Source organism: Montipora capricornis, chromosome 7 (genome assembly GCF_036669925.1).
Source record: "Montipora capricornis isolate CH-2021 chromosome 7, ASM3666992v2, whole genome shotgun sequence".
NCBI lineage: Eukaryota > Metazoa > Cnidaria > Anthozoa > Scleractinia > Acroporidae > Montipora > Montipora capricornis.
In genome coordinates, this window is record NC_090889.1 from 23,976,061 (window position 1) to 23,990,913 (window position 14,853).

General features: G+C 37.4%; 1 protein-coding gene across 1 annotated transcript; it reads left to right on the top strand.

Moving 5' to 3' along the window:
- Positions 1–12,490: 12,490 nt before the first annotated feature.
- On the top strand, positions 12,491–14,414 carry LOC138057759 (fez family zinc finger protein 2-like). The gene is made up of 2 exons (XM_068903692.1): positions 12,491–12,762; positions 12,984–14,414. The coding sequence occupies exons 1-2, from the start codon at positions 12,702–12,704 to the stop codon at positions 13,967–13,969; spliced, it is 1,047 nt and encodes a 348-aa protein (XP_068759793.1). The 5' UTR covers positions 12,491–12,701; the 3' UTR covers positions 13,970–14,414.
- Positions 14,415–14,853: the final 439 nt, after the last annotated feature.

The following is a 14,853-nucleotide window of genomic DNA, read 5'->3' on the forward strand; positions in this document are numbered from 1 at the left end:
TAATAGCACAAAAAGGTGATTTGAACTCATTTATTCCTGAAACGATTGCAATATTTTTGGTCGCAAATCCCGCGCATGTTGCTCGGAGGAGAATCGGAGTTTGAGTAGTATATACGAAAGAAATTTATCACCTGGGTCCCGTGACTAATGGTGGATATTTACCTCGCCGCCTCCTGGGTTTTGTAAATATCCGCCACTAGCCACCTCCCCTTCGGTGAATAGTTGTTAATTATTCTCGTCACCAGTCAGCTTGACAGATGTATTGAGCTTGTTAGGAGAAGTTTTCTATCAATCACTCTTGGAAGTGAAAGGGTAATTAATTAAGTATCGACATAAAGCGATGATGGAAAATCTTCACGTGAAGTCCTCTTGATGTTGTTGGCCCCCGTACTGCAAAACCTCGGATATAATCTGTTTGCTGCAATCATAGACAAAACCATTGGGAAGGTTAGCACTTTTGACGTCTTCTTTGCTTTTCTTCCCACTCGATTAAATGTTGTGCAAAACTGAACGGTTTTAATGGGAAATTGTTGTGTTATCTTCTAATTTTGAATAGGGGAGGGGAGGGGAGGGAGGCTATATAAGAGAAGGAGAAACTATTTCTTTTGCGCTTTAAGGTAATTCCCTTGTTTTGCATTGCGCAACCCTACTGCGCATAATTTCTTGCGTCTTTAGCTCGCGCACATTGATAAAATTGGGGATTTTCACTGACGCCAAGCGTAATCTGTCAAGGAATGGCTATTTTCTCCTGAACGAGCACCGTGATCCCCTCTTTTTAATGGTGTTATGTACTCGTAATAGGTAATAGGTAATAGGAAAACATATTTTAAGGAGAAATTTAAAAACGTTGATTGGTAGAAGTTGTAGTAGTTCCCGTGAAAACTGCATTTGGAGCCAGACGTTGAGTGTGAGGTGATGATGTAGCGCTCCAATTTGCTTACTTTTTTTTTTTTTGCAAGATTGAGCAATTTGGAGTGACTTTACTGAAAGATTTTGTCCCGGACAAACAAGTAGGCTCAAGTTTTCAGTAATATTCAGTAGCTTTTGCTATATAACTACAATTTTTCCGGTTGATCCAGTTTTCGAACGGTCCTCGCGTAATTTGGAGAAAAACTCTTAAAATAAAGGGCATGCAGCGCGAAAACAAGTACGGTGATGAATTGTGCCAACTTTGACAGAAATTTGGACAGTACGTCCCAGTCCAAACCTCGACATATGAATATATTTTTTTATACAGTTGAAACAAACAATCTTTCTAAACCATATGTATAAGTTCTTAAACCAAATCGTTCTCCACATGCTGTAAACTGATGAAGGTCTAAGACCGAAACGTTTTTAGATATATTTTTATTTTTTAGCTTCCAAAAGTTGTCCGTCCTCTACATATATATATATATAAAACTACAGACAGTACTGTTTCGGCCTTCTGGACCTCATCATCTATATATATATATATATATATATATATATATATATATATATATATATATATATATATATATATATATATATGCCTTAAGAAGTCTTCATAAGTTATTTAATATTATACGAGGCATGGCATCACCGTATTATATATATAACAATCTGCAGACAGTACTGTTTCGGCCTTCTGGGCCTCATCAGTGCAGTACTGATGCCTAGGATGGAGGTTAACTCAACTTCCCTCAACAACACAAGTATCACACCCTTTTCAACATGAACAACATCAAAGTAAGTTACAGCTGTATGGAGAATATGGGAGCCATAATAAACAAGCATAACAAGAAGATCTTATCAAATAACAACATCAACGACAATAGCGACAAACTATGTAACTGCAGATCCCAACAAAATTGCCCTCTCGACAGTAAATGCTTAACCACCAGCCTGATCTATAATGCACAAATAACTTCTACGACAGCCAATCAAACCACTACCAAGAACTACATCGAATTGACTGAAGGAACATTTAAACAAAGATAGACTCAACACAAGTCAACATTCACCCACAGGAAACTTTCTAATAGCACTGAATTATCAAAATACATCTGGCAACTCAAAGACAGCAACACTAGCTTTACAACTTCATGGTCTATCATTGCAAGAGCCCGCCCCTATCACAATTCAAGCAAAAGATGTGATTTATGCTTAGCTATATATATATATATATATATATATATATATATATATATATATATATATATTTAACTGAATAAATGTTTGAAAGAAAATTTGCCCTGAGCGGGATTTGAACCCACGTCCCCCCATTACTAGTCGGGTGTGATCACCACTACACCACCAGGACAACCATGCTGGCAACACAGCCATTGAAGAGGTGATTTACGTGGTTAAGGCGTGGGCCTCCCGGGAAATTTTCTTTCAAGGTGACAAGGTAGGGGAGCCTATAACTTCACTTGAAACCCAACTAAGGATCAATTTAATGATGCACGACCGTAGTCAACTTAGCGGATGACAAGGAAGGATCCTAGAAGGATACAGGCTAATTTTAATTTTAGATAGAGTGTATATATAATATATATATATATATATATTATCACACCCGACTAGTAACGGGGGGACGTGGGTTCAAATCCCGCTCTTTCAAACATTTATTCAGTTAAAAATATGATTATTTTGGGGTGTGCATTGTCAGGGTTTCTCTTCTACTCTCTCTCTGTCTGTCTCTGTCTCTCTCTCTATATATTTTGACATGCAAATCTTCTGAAGTACTTGTGCTTTTAATGCATACTAATTAGGGAACCGTGCGAACTGTGTTTTCTAGTTGTTTTATCTCCATCTCCTTAAAATCTATCTTTAAAATCGGCTTTTTTTAAATATAAATTTCCCGTCGTCTTCCCCTGGCGAAATCACGGAAAATTTACGTTTAATTAAATTTTCAAAAACGTGCGTTGTCTTTAATTTTTTGCTGCTTTTCCAGCTAGCGTTTTAATTTTCTCTTTTGCATTGAAATCCACATAGTTTCAATGTATCTTGGGTTATTCTTAAGTTTTTCAAGCTGAGACATTTAAGGTCCTTTAAACTTTTACAGATGATCACTGCCTTATCGAAAACTTTTGAAATCCAGGTTAGTTAAACATGGTATGATTTTTGTCTGGTACTCCCTTTTAATAATTTGTTTCATGTTCACTGTAGAGGAACCATGCATAATACAAGCTTATATCAAGAAACAAGATGTGATATTTGGCATTAACAACTTGATCATTCCATCTAGTCTTTCCAACTGAAGCCAGGCACAGCTTGTAAATATGAAAAATTGAGGCCATGAGAGAAATTGCCGTCTTACTTTTTTTGAATTTCAGTTTGTATTCACCGCGGCACCTTCAACCTGTGTCGCATATTTGATTAAGAGGTTTGGCAGTTCTTCGATTATTTACTTTTGAAGAAATATGTTCGAAATGAAGACAGACGTGTGAGCAATTTGCGGCTAGCTCAGTTTGCAGCTGAAACTCGACTTTGTTCATGATAATTTCGTGATAAATTAGATTCAAAGTGATGAAAAAATATCGCTAACTCTTTGAGATCGAGAAACGCAGTTGTCCAAATTTTTACCCCGCTCTTCCATGCTTCAGAAACTTTATAGCTGGAATGCAGGGCGCAAGGTTTGATATGAATGTCAGTTAATTAACCGTACAAGATTACTAAATTTCACACTACTGTTTCAAATTATAGGAAAAATGCAATTTTCTGAAGCTTGCTTGATTTCAGATGAGATTGTACGCGGTAAAGGTAGATCGGTTTACCATCTTTTCAACTTTTGCAGCACTGACCCATTTCTTGCGATAAAATCGACGAGTAGGATTCCTGTTTTTTAAGTTTGTGAGCGGAGAAAAATTTAATCTTGCCGACTAACGACGTATTTGCGAATAATTATGGAATATAGAATAGTAGAAAGCCATCTGTTGCCAGACGCTATTATTTCTTCCATTCGGTTCACCAAAATGGGTGATGTGTTTCGATTCATCAATGATGTATACGTGTAATTAAAGCTATTGCAAATATAAACTTCCTCAGTTTGAGCTTGTTTTGTGACGCTGAAACCCTCCTTAACTTACTATGGAAGTAAAAGTCATTTGTTAGGATAAATATGTTTATGAGGTGGATCTGGCTTAGCCGTTATATGCGAAGTCTCAGATAACAGTTATTGTCTATGACGCATTCAAATGGCAGCGAAGCATCCTGTACTTCTTATAGTTCCATGCATCGCATACTTGAAAGCTAGATATTCGTAAACCCCGTAAAGAAACCTCGTCCAAATGAAACCGCAAAGGCCAACAGTGCTCTATTCCTCAAGAGAAATAATGCAGTAGTTTTCGCTGACATTGAAACTGTTCAACACTTTTCCCTAAAACAAATGATTTCTATGGCGCGAAAAATTAAAGAACGATGAAAACTCGTTCTAAAAACTCGCATAGCTTCCCTTTTGTTATAGAAGTTATTTAAACTTCAGTGTTAGTTAGCTGACAATACTTTTGGATGTACATAGTTGTTTGTGTATGATTTTTCAACGCTAGGTTTTGAAAAGACAGATTGTTGGTCTCAGGGAAACATAAATGAAATAATATTAACTCCTTGATTCTTCTGTGCCTTCGCCGAAGGCGGGTCAGTGCCGTGGAGTTGTAGCAGCGATCAAGAATTCCTATTCAAGTTTGGAGAACTTGTGGAGAGCTTGTGAACTTTTTTCCCAATTCAGTGGCGAGCTGTAGGTTTCACGTGAAGAAAAATTCGTTTGTCAAATACACTTCGTCAAGGTGACCTTGCCTTAGTTTTGAAGAAAAAAATTGTACAATGTACTTAGCAGGGCGTTGTGGCAAAATAAATTATATATAAACAGCGGCTTCGATGGCAGAACACGTTTCATTTTGAACTAGTTTAAGTGAGCAAATCGACGGGACGTACGTATCTATATACAAAGGATACTTTTACTAAAACATGTTACTCTTCAAAGAAGAGAAAAATGTTTACTTCGCAGGGAGTGAACTGAAAAACAACAAGTCGAGAGCAAATAAAATTGGTTGATTACGTTTGACTGGGAAACTCTTATTCTTTCTTTCTTACAATAAAAGATTTCTGTAACGCTGCCAAAACATTTGAAGGGTGTTTTTATCCTAAATGGGTATTTAATAGCTTTCTTATTGCTGGCGAACAACTGTTTGTGACATATACGTCTGAACTTAACTGAAAAATGCCTTTCAAGGCGATGTAAAAACGGCCCCAAAAAAACAAAAGAAAAAATTCAAAGATACTTTGTTGTAAAACAATGAAGATACAAGTGTTTTTGCTGGCAAAAAAGAGCCTTTCCAACATACTGTCTAAAACGGCTTCTTTACTAATGATATCGGACTAGGGCAACGAAATCTGCGTAGTGATAGCGCCAAACATTAACAACTGTCCCTTATCTAGCTTAAATTTTTTTTGCCGGAATGCGTGGATATCTCACCAAAGCAAAACATATGAGTCGTCTAAATATAGAACTGAAATTTATTTTGTTGTACACTAGGTCTTTATTTATAATGTGTGTAGACAATAAAAGATCTTTCATTACACGAGGTTTAACGTCTGCCATTATCTTGTACATGTGGCGCGTGCGATGAATGACTGCTTCAAAGGTTCCATCTCGACAGTAATTTGAGTACTCTTTGATGTCGATCCTTTCTTTCCAATTTCGTGTTGATACTTCTCTTTAGTCAAATTCAATCAACAAAACGAAACGCTAATTGCGTCTTCATTTTATTTTTCTTTGTCAAAGAAAACGGAGTTTAACTTGGATTTGAAAAATATGAAAGCCTTTTCATATACGTACCCACAGTCTCCCAAAACCATGCAACCGTGGCAATTTTTTAGCCTATCATTCCATTTGTAATTTCAATATCAAGCCTTTTTTTTTTTTTAATTTCGTTGATTAACTGTACGGTATTGAAGTAAAAGCATTGCTAAAGGTTATAGCGTGGTCACAACGCCCTAAATTCTTTTTCGACTCTGCAAAACAATTTTTTACGCACATACATACATACATTTGCTTTCGATCACTCCCATTTTGTCTCGAGACTTCCACACGGTCTCCGATTTCAGCTAAAATTTAGAGCTCTTTAAAGGACAATGTTGTCATTAAGTACTTCACCGGACCACCCTCCTCAAGTCTTCAAAGAAACTTCTGTTCTTTAGCATGTTGTCGAATAACAATTCACTGAGTTCTAAAGATCAGTTTAATTGCTCTTCAATTCGGCTTATCCACTTCATTGCAAACTACCTCTAAAGCTTAGAAAAATGATAGAGTTTTGCAAAATTCCTGAGTCGATTTTTCTCCAAGCTGGATTTCTAGATGGGCTTTGTGGTCAATCTTACCAAATGGTCAGCTAACATCTTGTTCCGTTTTGGAAAAAGCACATTTTCCAAAGACGAGGAGATAATCCCCTGTCACCTTTTGTTTAAAAAGACAAAAAGCCTTGGAATTTATATTCACCCCTCGGGTTCACAAAACATAATGTGTATACTAATACAATAAGTGAAGCTTTGGTTGAGGAAAACGCCCGCAGAAAACTGGGAGGAAAAAAAGCCGCCTACCTTAGTGATGCATGAGAAAAAAAAGTTTGGAAATACAAGTTGTTTTGTGAATTGTGCCATGCACAAATCCAGGTATTTCATCCGTAAGACGGCAAAAATAGATCAAGGCAAAAACGAAGTTATCTCTGAGGACTTCCGGAAAGCTTCGGAAATTTAAGATCACGAGATGAACAAGTTGTTTCAAAGCACTGTTGTCCTAAAATCGCGACTAAATATACGAAATCGTGAAAGGTAATTATTTTGATTTAAATCTGCCGATATTTTCTTCGCACTTACTTTGGAGGAGTGCTAAAAGTACAAATCGTGCCTTGTTACGATCACGATCGATTCAGGATTTATGATATCTGAAAACCATGAAAAAATCTTCTTTGGAGAACTCTTTAAACACTACAAAAGAATAGAAAGACTTTGAAAAAAATCGAGAATTCTTCAGTGCATTCGATTCTTACGACCAGTTATGTCATACAATCATGCGACCAAGGGTACATCGAATAAATAAATAAATAACAAGAAATATAAAAATTCTCAGTTTTCTACGAAAACCGCAAACGTAATTTTCTTTGCAATAGAGATTTTATTTATCATATTATGAATAATTGATTTTTGGTTTTTTCCTGTGTAATTTTTTTCCTGATGCGATTACTAAAAAAATGAAAAAACTTATACTTTCCGGCCTTGATGATGCTTCTTCTAATAAAGATTTCTTTTTGATTGAAGCTTGGCTTTCTCAGTGATTATTCTACTGTATAGTTTTAATTGCACTCATACGGCTAACAAAGTCCCTGATGATCATGACTGAGCCGTCAATTCACCTTGGAACGCCGGTTTCGAGCAATTCTCAGTGTTACCAATTGAACCTTTGTTAATGCAAGATTTTGCTTAAGTGCACCGCAGTAGATAAACCTTCTTTTGCGAGACTTTATATTCTGTAAAGACATGAAAATTAGTGGCTATGCGGTTTTTGCTGGTTTTCAACCCAAGGGAAAAAAAACGAAGGGAAACCTGAATGAAAGTCAGCGGGTCTATAGTAACCAGTCTATAACCAGAAAAGTGTTGCCGAAATATCCATGCTTTAAAGAATATTTTGTCCATGTGTTGCCAGGTATAGTACTGATAGAAAAGTGATACTCCTAGACAATGCTCTAAATAACGCTATGGGATTTTTGGAAGATAAAATTAAAACCGATACATAGATAAGTCATTTTAAAAATTTAACGCTGTTAAAGAAAATGCCATTCACCATTATCGTACAGGTCTCTTTTGAATTGTAAAGGTTATAGTGAAAAAGACAAACGAGGCTTAGCTTCGCTAATCCCCCGGCTGGGTTATGGCCTCCAAATGACTCTATATCCGAGTTTCAGTTTTAGTTTCCTTTCGCCAAAAGGTATGGAAAAAACTCCTTTTTTTACCGTGACATTAGAAGACAACTCGACGGAAATTTGATGCTGGTCGATCGATCCCATTTGCTGCATTTTTGCTTCACTTAGCTACAAAGATTTGCCAATGATCGCCATGCCAGTTGCTGAGAGCACTTCGTGTTTTGGAGGACAGGAAACTGTGTTTATTTTGATAAATATTAAGAACCAAGGAAATATTTAAAACTCCAAATATAATCACACAGCTTTTTGTATAAATGTGATCATCTTTGCTAGTCAGAGGTAAATGAAAAAAAGATCAGATTAGAGGTTGATAGTGCGTTTTCGTAGGTAGGAGAGGTGTTGTATAAGAAACGTAAAAATATATATAGTTTTAGGGAGCTATTAGAGGGTGACAGGAAAAAAAATAAAATAGGAATTCGCAGAGAACAAAACTAAACAGACTCGTTTGTGGCAATACTGTAGAACATGACTTGTCCACGAAATTGAGACATTTCCCCAAGGAGCTGAGACTGATTTCACCAGGTTGTTGTCGGATTCTTCAGAATGATTATCAGTGAGACAATCATCTCTTCATCTGAAGCTTTTCTAGATAATGCGATTCTCTTCCAATATTTCTAAAATTCCCTTATCTCACAAGCAATCACGCCAATTAGAATTGACAAATTAATTTCGTACTTGGAAATTAAGTACAACTATAGTGCGGTTACGCAAAATACTTGAGGCCCGTGGAAATGTCCAAGATTCACTTCATCTGCCTAGTTCTAGCACGTGCCTTGGAACAAAGCAAACACACGCGGTTCACTCACTGGAATTGGCAATTAAGAGAGCTTGATGAGATAAGCTAATTAAATTTCTTGCGTACGCAAAGGACCACTACCGTGAAAATTAAAATTTAAAAAACCCGAAAAGCAATTTGCGTTATGCTTTATTCGTAACAAGATAAAATATAAAGTATTCAGATGAACTGGCGTTAGTGCATTCAAATATTTAGTTGATAGAGTACTTTAAATGTACGCGCTAAATTGTACTTTGGAAACAAGTTTGATTCATTCTCAAAAACGCAAAACACCAGCATGTTCGGTGTTGTAATTGTTTACACGTGCTATTGTCCGATTCGGTGTAATCGGTCTGTCACTGTGCACGCTTGGAAATTAATCTATGTCAATATTTACCGTCCAGAGTATTTTAGTCCTATGACGTCAATGAGACAGACCCAGCCCAATCACTGGACCCGGGTCTTTCTTTTCCAAAGGTGTTAGAACTAAACTTATTGTTTCATCCTCAGAAAGGGCCTTGGTTTTTCACGCTTATGAATCCATGATTGTTAAATAAAGAAAATTCGAATCTTGTTGTAAATTATGAAGATAAGGTGGTATATTTTGATTAAAATGTTATCTCTTAATTTAGACACCCTTCTTGGTGATTTGAACATAAATAATCGAGCCTAATGAGATCAATAAACAAACAAAAATCAGCTGCGTTTAAAACGCTTTTGTTTGCCTTTGCTAACTTAAAAAATTCCCAACTCAACCTTCAGCAAAAATTCATAATTAAGCTACAAGAATTTCATTTAAAAGGCATCTGTCTTTTGACCGTTTTTGAAAATCTCAAAATCGCGAAACTCTCAAATGCGACGTCGCACTTCACAGTCAATGAAAATCTTATTTGTGCTCTCGCGCCGTCCCGCTCTTCAATAAAACTGCCTTGCTACCTATAATTATGAAAACATCTTCTTCTGTCTGCTTTGATAAAGTATCAAACCGAAATGAGTGGGACACGCGACTGATTTAGGCGCATGCTTTGTTCGCGCGTCTCAAATGTTTAATTAGCTATTGCGCGTTCAATAGGTTTCCCAAGAATTCACCTGCCAATCAAAGATTTGGCTCGTCTTTACGCCACGCGACTGCCCACGCGCCATATTCAACTAAACCCAGTGACCTCTTAACCTCGCCAGGTGTCTTGCTATACTCAATAATTGCACCAAACTTTTTTTCAAATACGAATACCCATAACAGATTTTAAATGAAGTCGCCGTGTGCCAAACTCAATCGATTTTCATGAAATATACAGCGCCGCAGCGTTTTAAAGTCATTGGAAAGAGAGCTTAGCTGTGGCACAATTTGATCAAATGTACCCGGGTTAAATAGCCCAATAACAGAAGTTTCTTTAATATTTTCAGGTGTGATTTTTCATCTTCAATCCGAAACGCGTTTCTCAAAAGACTTTATTCTTCGTTTTATTTTCCTATCCGTCCCACTTCTATTTCCACGTGTTCTTTACAAGAAACAAACCCTGGACAATGATACAATTCTGCTCTAAGCTCTTGCTTTTGTTTAATAGTGATTTAGTTGAATGCAATCTAAAGGAGACAAAGACTCTTCAACACAGTAGAATTAAAACCGTGAAAACTCGAAAACTACATTTCGGCCCAAAACGTGTGACAGCATTGTTCAGTTGTTTTAAAGCGGTTGAATTTGAATTAAACTGACTTTGATCAAACAGGGGCATTTCATTGATCAATCCCCTATGGAATTGAACTAAACGCGACGACAGTGTAAGTTTGGAGCTGTTTCGTGCAAAACCAAGCCTTTTTAATTTGAAAATGCACAGATTTTCTTCTCTGCTGGTAGCCTCCAAGCGTACAAACCCCCGACCCTGTTTACCTTGAAAACAAAGATCCCTCCAGACTGAGCTTGATTGCATCGGACAAGAAATACCTCAAAATAGATTTTAAGGAGAATTTTTTTTTACGCAGTTTTGTCATAAATCAGAGAATAAATAGAAAACAAGTCTTTCAATTTTCACTAACTTATTTTTTGGTAAGATGCAACACTATTGAAATTTAGCATACGCGTGGTGTCTATTGTAATGTCATTGTTTCGTTAACAATTTCATTTGAATAACAAAGCGCAAAATCCTACACACGCGGTCATGCCTTTGTAAATGTGCACGCGGACAAGTTGTCAGTAATATAATAACCTAAAGATAACTTATTTACTTCAACGACTTTGAGGGAGTTTATACGCACAAATGTAACTTAACAAAAAAAAAGTGCTCGATCCAACATAGTTAATGCAATTAAAATTTCGTAGGAAGGGGGTTGTACATCAAATTAAAAACATTCGATACTTTTCTTACGTCGCCAATTTTTTGATTGGTTGTTCTAAATGCTAGGCCACTTATAAACTTTAATGATTTTGATAACAACACGCATTGCATAAATCCTGTTCAATCTCGAGAGCTAACGAATCCACCGCCACCTGGTCAACGGAGAGAGAGAAAGAACGCGCAATTGACAAACTGCGACGAAGCACAATACAGTTTATGGAATAACTAATTGTGCTTTCTTTCCTAAAGCAACCCGTCATAAATTTCGTTACTATTATGAATTAAATAATACTCAATTACGATCTTATTTTTCGGCCTTTCAAGGAGCGATAAAATATTTATGTCGAAGTATGCTCGATATAGCAATTAAGGAAAAAAAAGTCGAGACTTCCCGGCGACTTAAAAAAACACCGTCCATGCACTATTAGATAAGTTCTTCGGCAGTTGTTGTTTTCTCGAATAGACTGCTTTGCTTAGCTTGGGACGGCAAACTGTGAACTTTGATATGCTTAGATAACTTGTTAGATATACGATAGATATGGCTGTGTTCTACTACTGTGTATCTTTTTCGCTAGTTGTTGCTTAGTGATCCAGAACAAACTATTCTCTGTCGGCATGCTTCTGATAACTTCCTTATGCTAAACAAACATCTGTTTTAGGGCGAGAGGATGGATTTTTCTTGATTTAGTCTTCTAGAATAAGCCGTTTTGGCTTGAGTCATTTTGTTTGTCAAATGTTTTTCGGTTTGTGATTTATTGCCGGCTACCAAACACAGTTGTGTTCTAAAACAATTGAATCAAAGAAAATTCTACACAGTCAACATTTATCTTCATTTGAATATACTGCAATGAAAAGGTGTTTTACCATTAAAAAAAAAATTAACATTCTTCCTGAAAAACTTGTTAAAATATTCATGCAGCTGCGCTTGGAGAGAGGTTTTCATGCTTTGCTAAGATCCCCCCGAGGCAGAAGATCTTTTTTCTTCGAGTTTATTTGAAAAACAATAGTTTCACGCAACGCAAGAGCGATCACATTTATGAAGGTGGCGTATGACGCGAAAGCCATGAGCGACTGTTAAGTTGAAATGAAACAGTGTTGTATTTTAGCAGAGAAGTAATTCCACACTTTAGAAAGTACAACTTACGGAACACGAAAATTAGAGTTAGCAATTAGGTGATAATGAGATACTGGGGCGGGCCCATTTTACTTCAATTGTTCGTTGGTGTTATTAAGAGTACCCTCAGGCTGAACTGTGATTGGTTCAAAGGCAACCTCCCTCGAGAGAACAGCTCTTGTCCAGCCAATGAAATCAGTCGTGCATGTTCGCGGTTGGACAGCTTGCCTTGTGTTTTTGTTTGCATTGCCCTCTTTTCAGCTGACATAATACATACAAAGGTAAAAAGAGCACACGAACGCTTTAAATGCGGCACGCGCCACTAAATTAGCCAGTTGATTCAGTGACACGCTTGTCAACCTCGTGCCAGCTTAAGATTCGCGTGTGATTTGTACACGAACTCTTCTAAACCTTGCTATCGAATGCTTGATCGTGAAATTGAGGAAAAATCGTGGTCGCAGTCCGTTTGAAAGAGTCTACACTTGTGAAAGCGAGATTAACTGGTGCTAATATAACTGTGTTGAAGGTCATAGAAAAGCATGCCTCGATCATTTCTTGTTAAGCTGAAAAAGAGTAGTCCATCACTGTTTTGGGATGAAGGTAAGCTTGAGTTTTTTAAGAAGTATTTTTAGGGTACATTCACCCTAACCTAGTCTTTAGATTGTCTGTAACCTACAAGCACGATTTTCCTGACGAAATCAAATCTTCAAACCATGAAGTTTTTCAGATTTAAAAACTGCCACACCTCATTAAATATTCATTAGTGAGCAAACGCAGAAGTAAATTCTAAAACTGCTCTTTCCATCTCGTTCCTCTCACAGGTTGTGACACACCAGCCACGCCGCCTAACGTATGGGAGCCTATCAGAGTTGAGATCGAGCCGGCACAGATTTTCCAACCAATCAAGTTGGATCTCGCGACTCTCGACCCAGAGATTTTAACTGGAAAAGCACAGCTGGAGCCGAAAGCTCGCTTTTTCAACCCATTTACTTTCAATTCTCTTCAGTTAAATTCTGACCGCGATATAAGCGTTGGGGAGCCATTGTTTAATGAAAGACGGTGCTGTTATGCAGACTCTGGAAATCCAAGTCCTGTAAGTTTAGACGGTGCACTGGTTCCTTCGCCGACTCGAAGTGATGACGGGTATCCTAGCGCGGGTATTTTCATCCCCGGAAGTGGATTTCTTAACCTGGAAAATACAAAGCCTTCTTCGCTTCCGGCGTCGACTATTGGTGCTGCTACAGTTGGCCGAAAAAGACGTAACGGTGCTCCTAAAACATTCACCTGCGAAGTTTGTGGAAAAGTTTTCAATGCGCATTATAACCTTACTCGCCACATGCCGGTGCACACGGGCGCTCGACCCTTCAAATGCAAAATATGCGGCAAAGGTTTTCGTCAAGCCAGTACCTTATGCAGGCATAAAATCATCCACACTAAGGAAAAACCGCACAAGTGTAATATTTGCGGAAAAGCTTTTAACAGATCATCAACGTTGAACACGCACATTCGAATCCACGCTGGCTACAAGCCGTTTGTTTGCGACATTTGCGGAAAAGGATTTCACCAAAAAGGAAATTACAAAAACCATAGGCTAACGCACACTGGCGAGAAGCCCTTCAAGTGCCACATTTGCGGGAAAGCCTTCCATCAAGTCTACAATTTGACATTTCATATGCACACGCACAACGAAAAGAAACCATTTACATGTAAAGAATGTGGAAAAGGATTCTGTCGGAATTTTGACCTCAAAAAGCATATCCGCAAATTACACGAAAACAAAGCACAACGTGACAAAATCGAACAATAAAACACGCCTCGTGGACTGTCAATACTTAAAATGAAAAAAAAAAAAAAAAAACGATGGAGCACACACTCGTATTTTGTTCCGCAAAATATTGGCTGACGCTGAAACAAAATTACAAGGAGGAGTTAAACTATAAAGGAACCACTCTAGAAACTATTGAAGAAGAATATGTAATGGAGCGTTTTAAGAATATATGAATGCAAATTAATTGAACGGAGCATAACGGATAAACCGGGCACCTGTCTAAACAATGATGAGTATTAAGATGTACATGGAAGAACAAAAGACAAGGAGTTAGCCGTGCATGTGCGTATATAAATATCAGTTTGTAACATACTGAGATTTCACCTTTCGACAATTATAACAATTCTATAATTATGTGTAAATACAAGATAAAGAGCAGTTTGACCATGGAAAACATATTAATAAATATTCAGATTATTTGAAATCGTCTCGATCCTTTGTATCCGAAATTTTAAATTCATCACCAAGTTTACCCTTTTGCAGAATTTTGCTTTCTGGCTTCGAGAGAACAAGAACAAATCCGCTTTCAACTGTATTCAATTAAGGAGGATTAAGAGAATACCGTATAGCACAAAGCGCGTGTGCGTGGCTTGTGACGGTAAATTGAGATCTTTGACCGCAATAAATTGAACGATTAGGTGTCTCGCGCACTAGATATGCCGCCTCAAACACGTTCCACTCGCGAAACTCGCGTGCTTTACTACAAAATAAGAAGGCTTTTCTAAGAGACGTTTCAGCCCTACTGTCTACCAAAACAAGTAAGAAGCGAGGAAAAATATTAAATTTGTGATTCCGCAAATGGCCCTCATTTTCCGGTCACAACATGAAATCCGAACTACTGAGGGTCTCTGGTTTCCAGTTTC

Coding starts and splice junctions, on each gene's coding strand:
- LOC138057759 (XM_068903692.1), top strand. CDS start 12,702: ATGCCTCGATCATTTCTTGTTAAGCTGAAAAAGAGTAGTCCATCACTG. Junction 12,763..12,983: donor ATCACTGTTTTGGGATGAAG/GTAAGCTTGAGT, acceptor TTCCTCTCACAG/GTTGTGACACACCAGCCACG.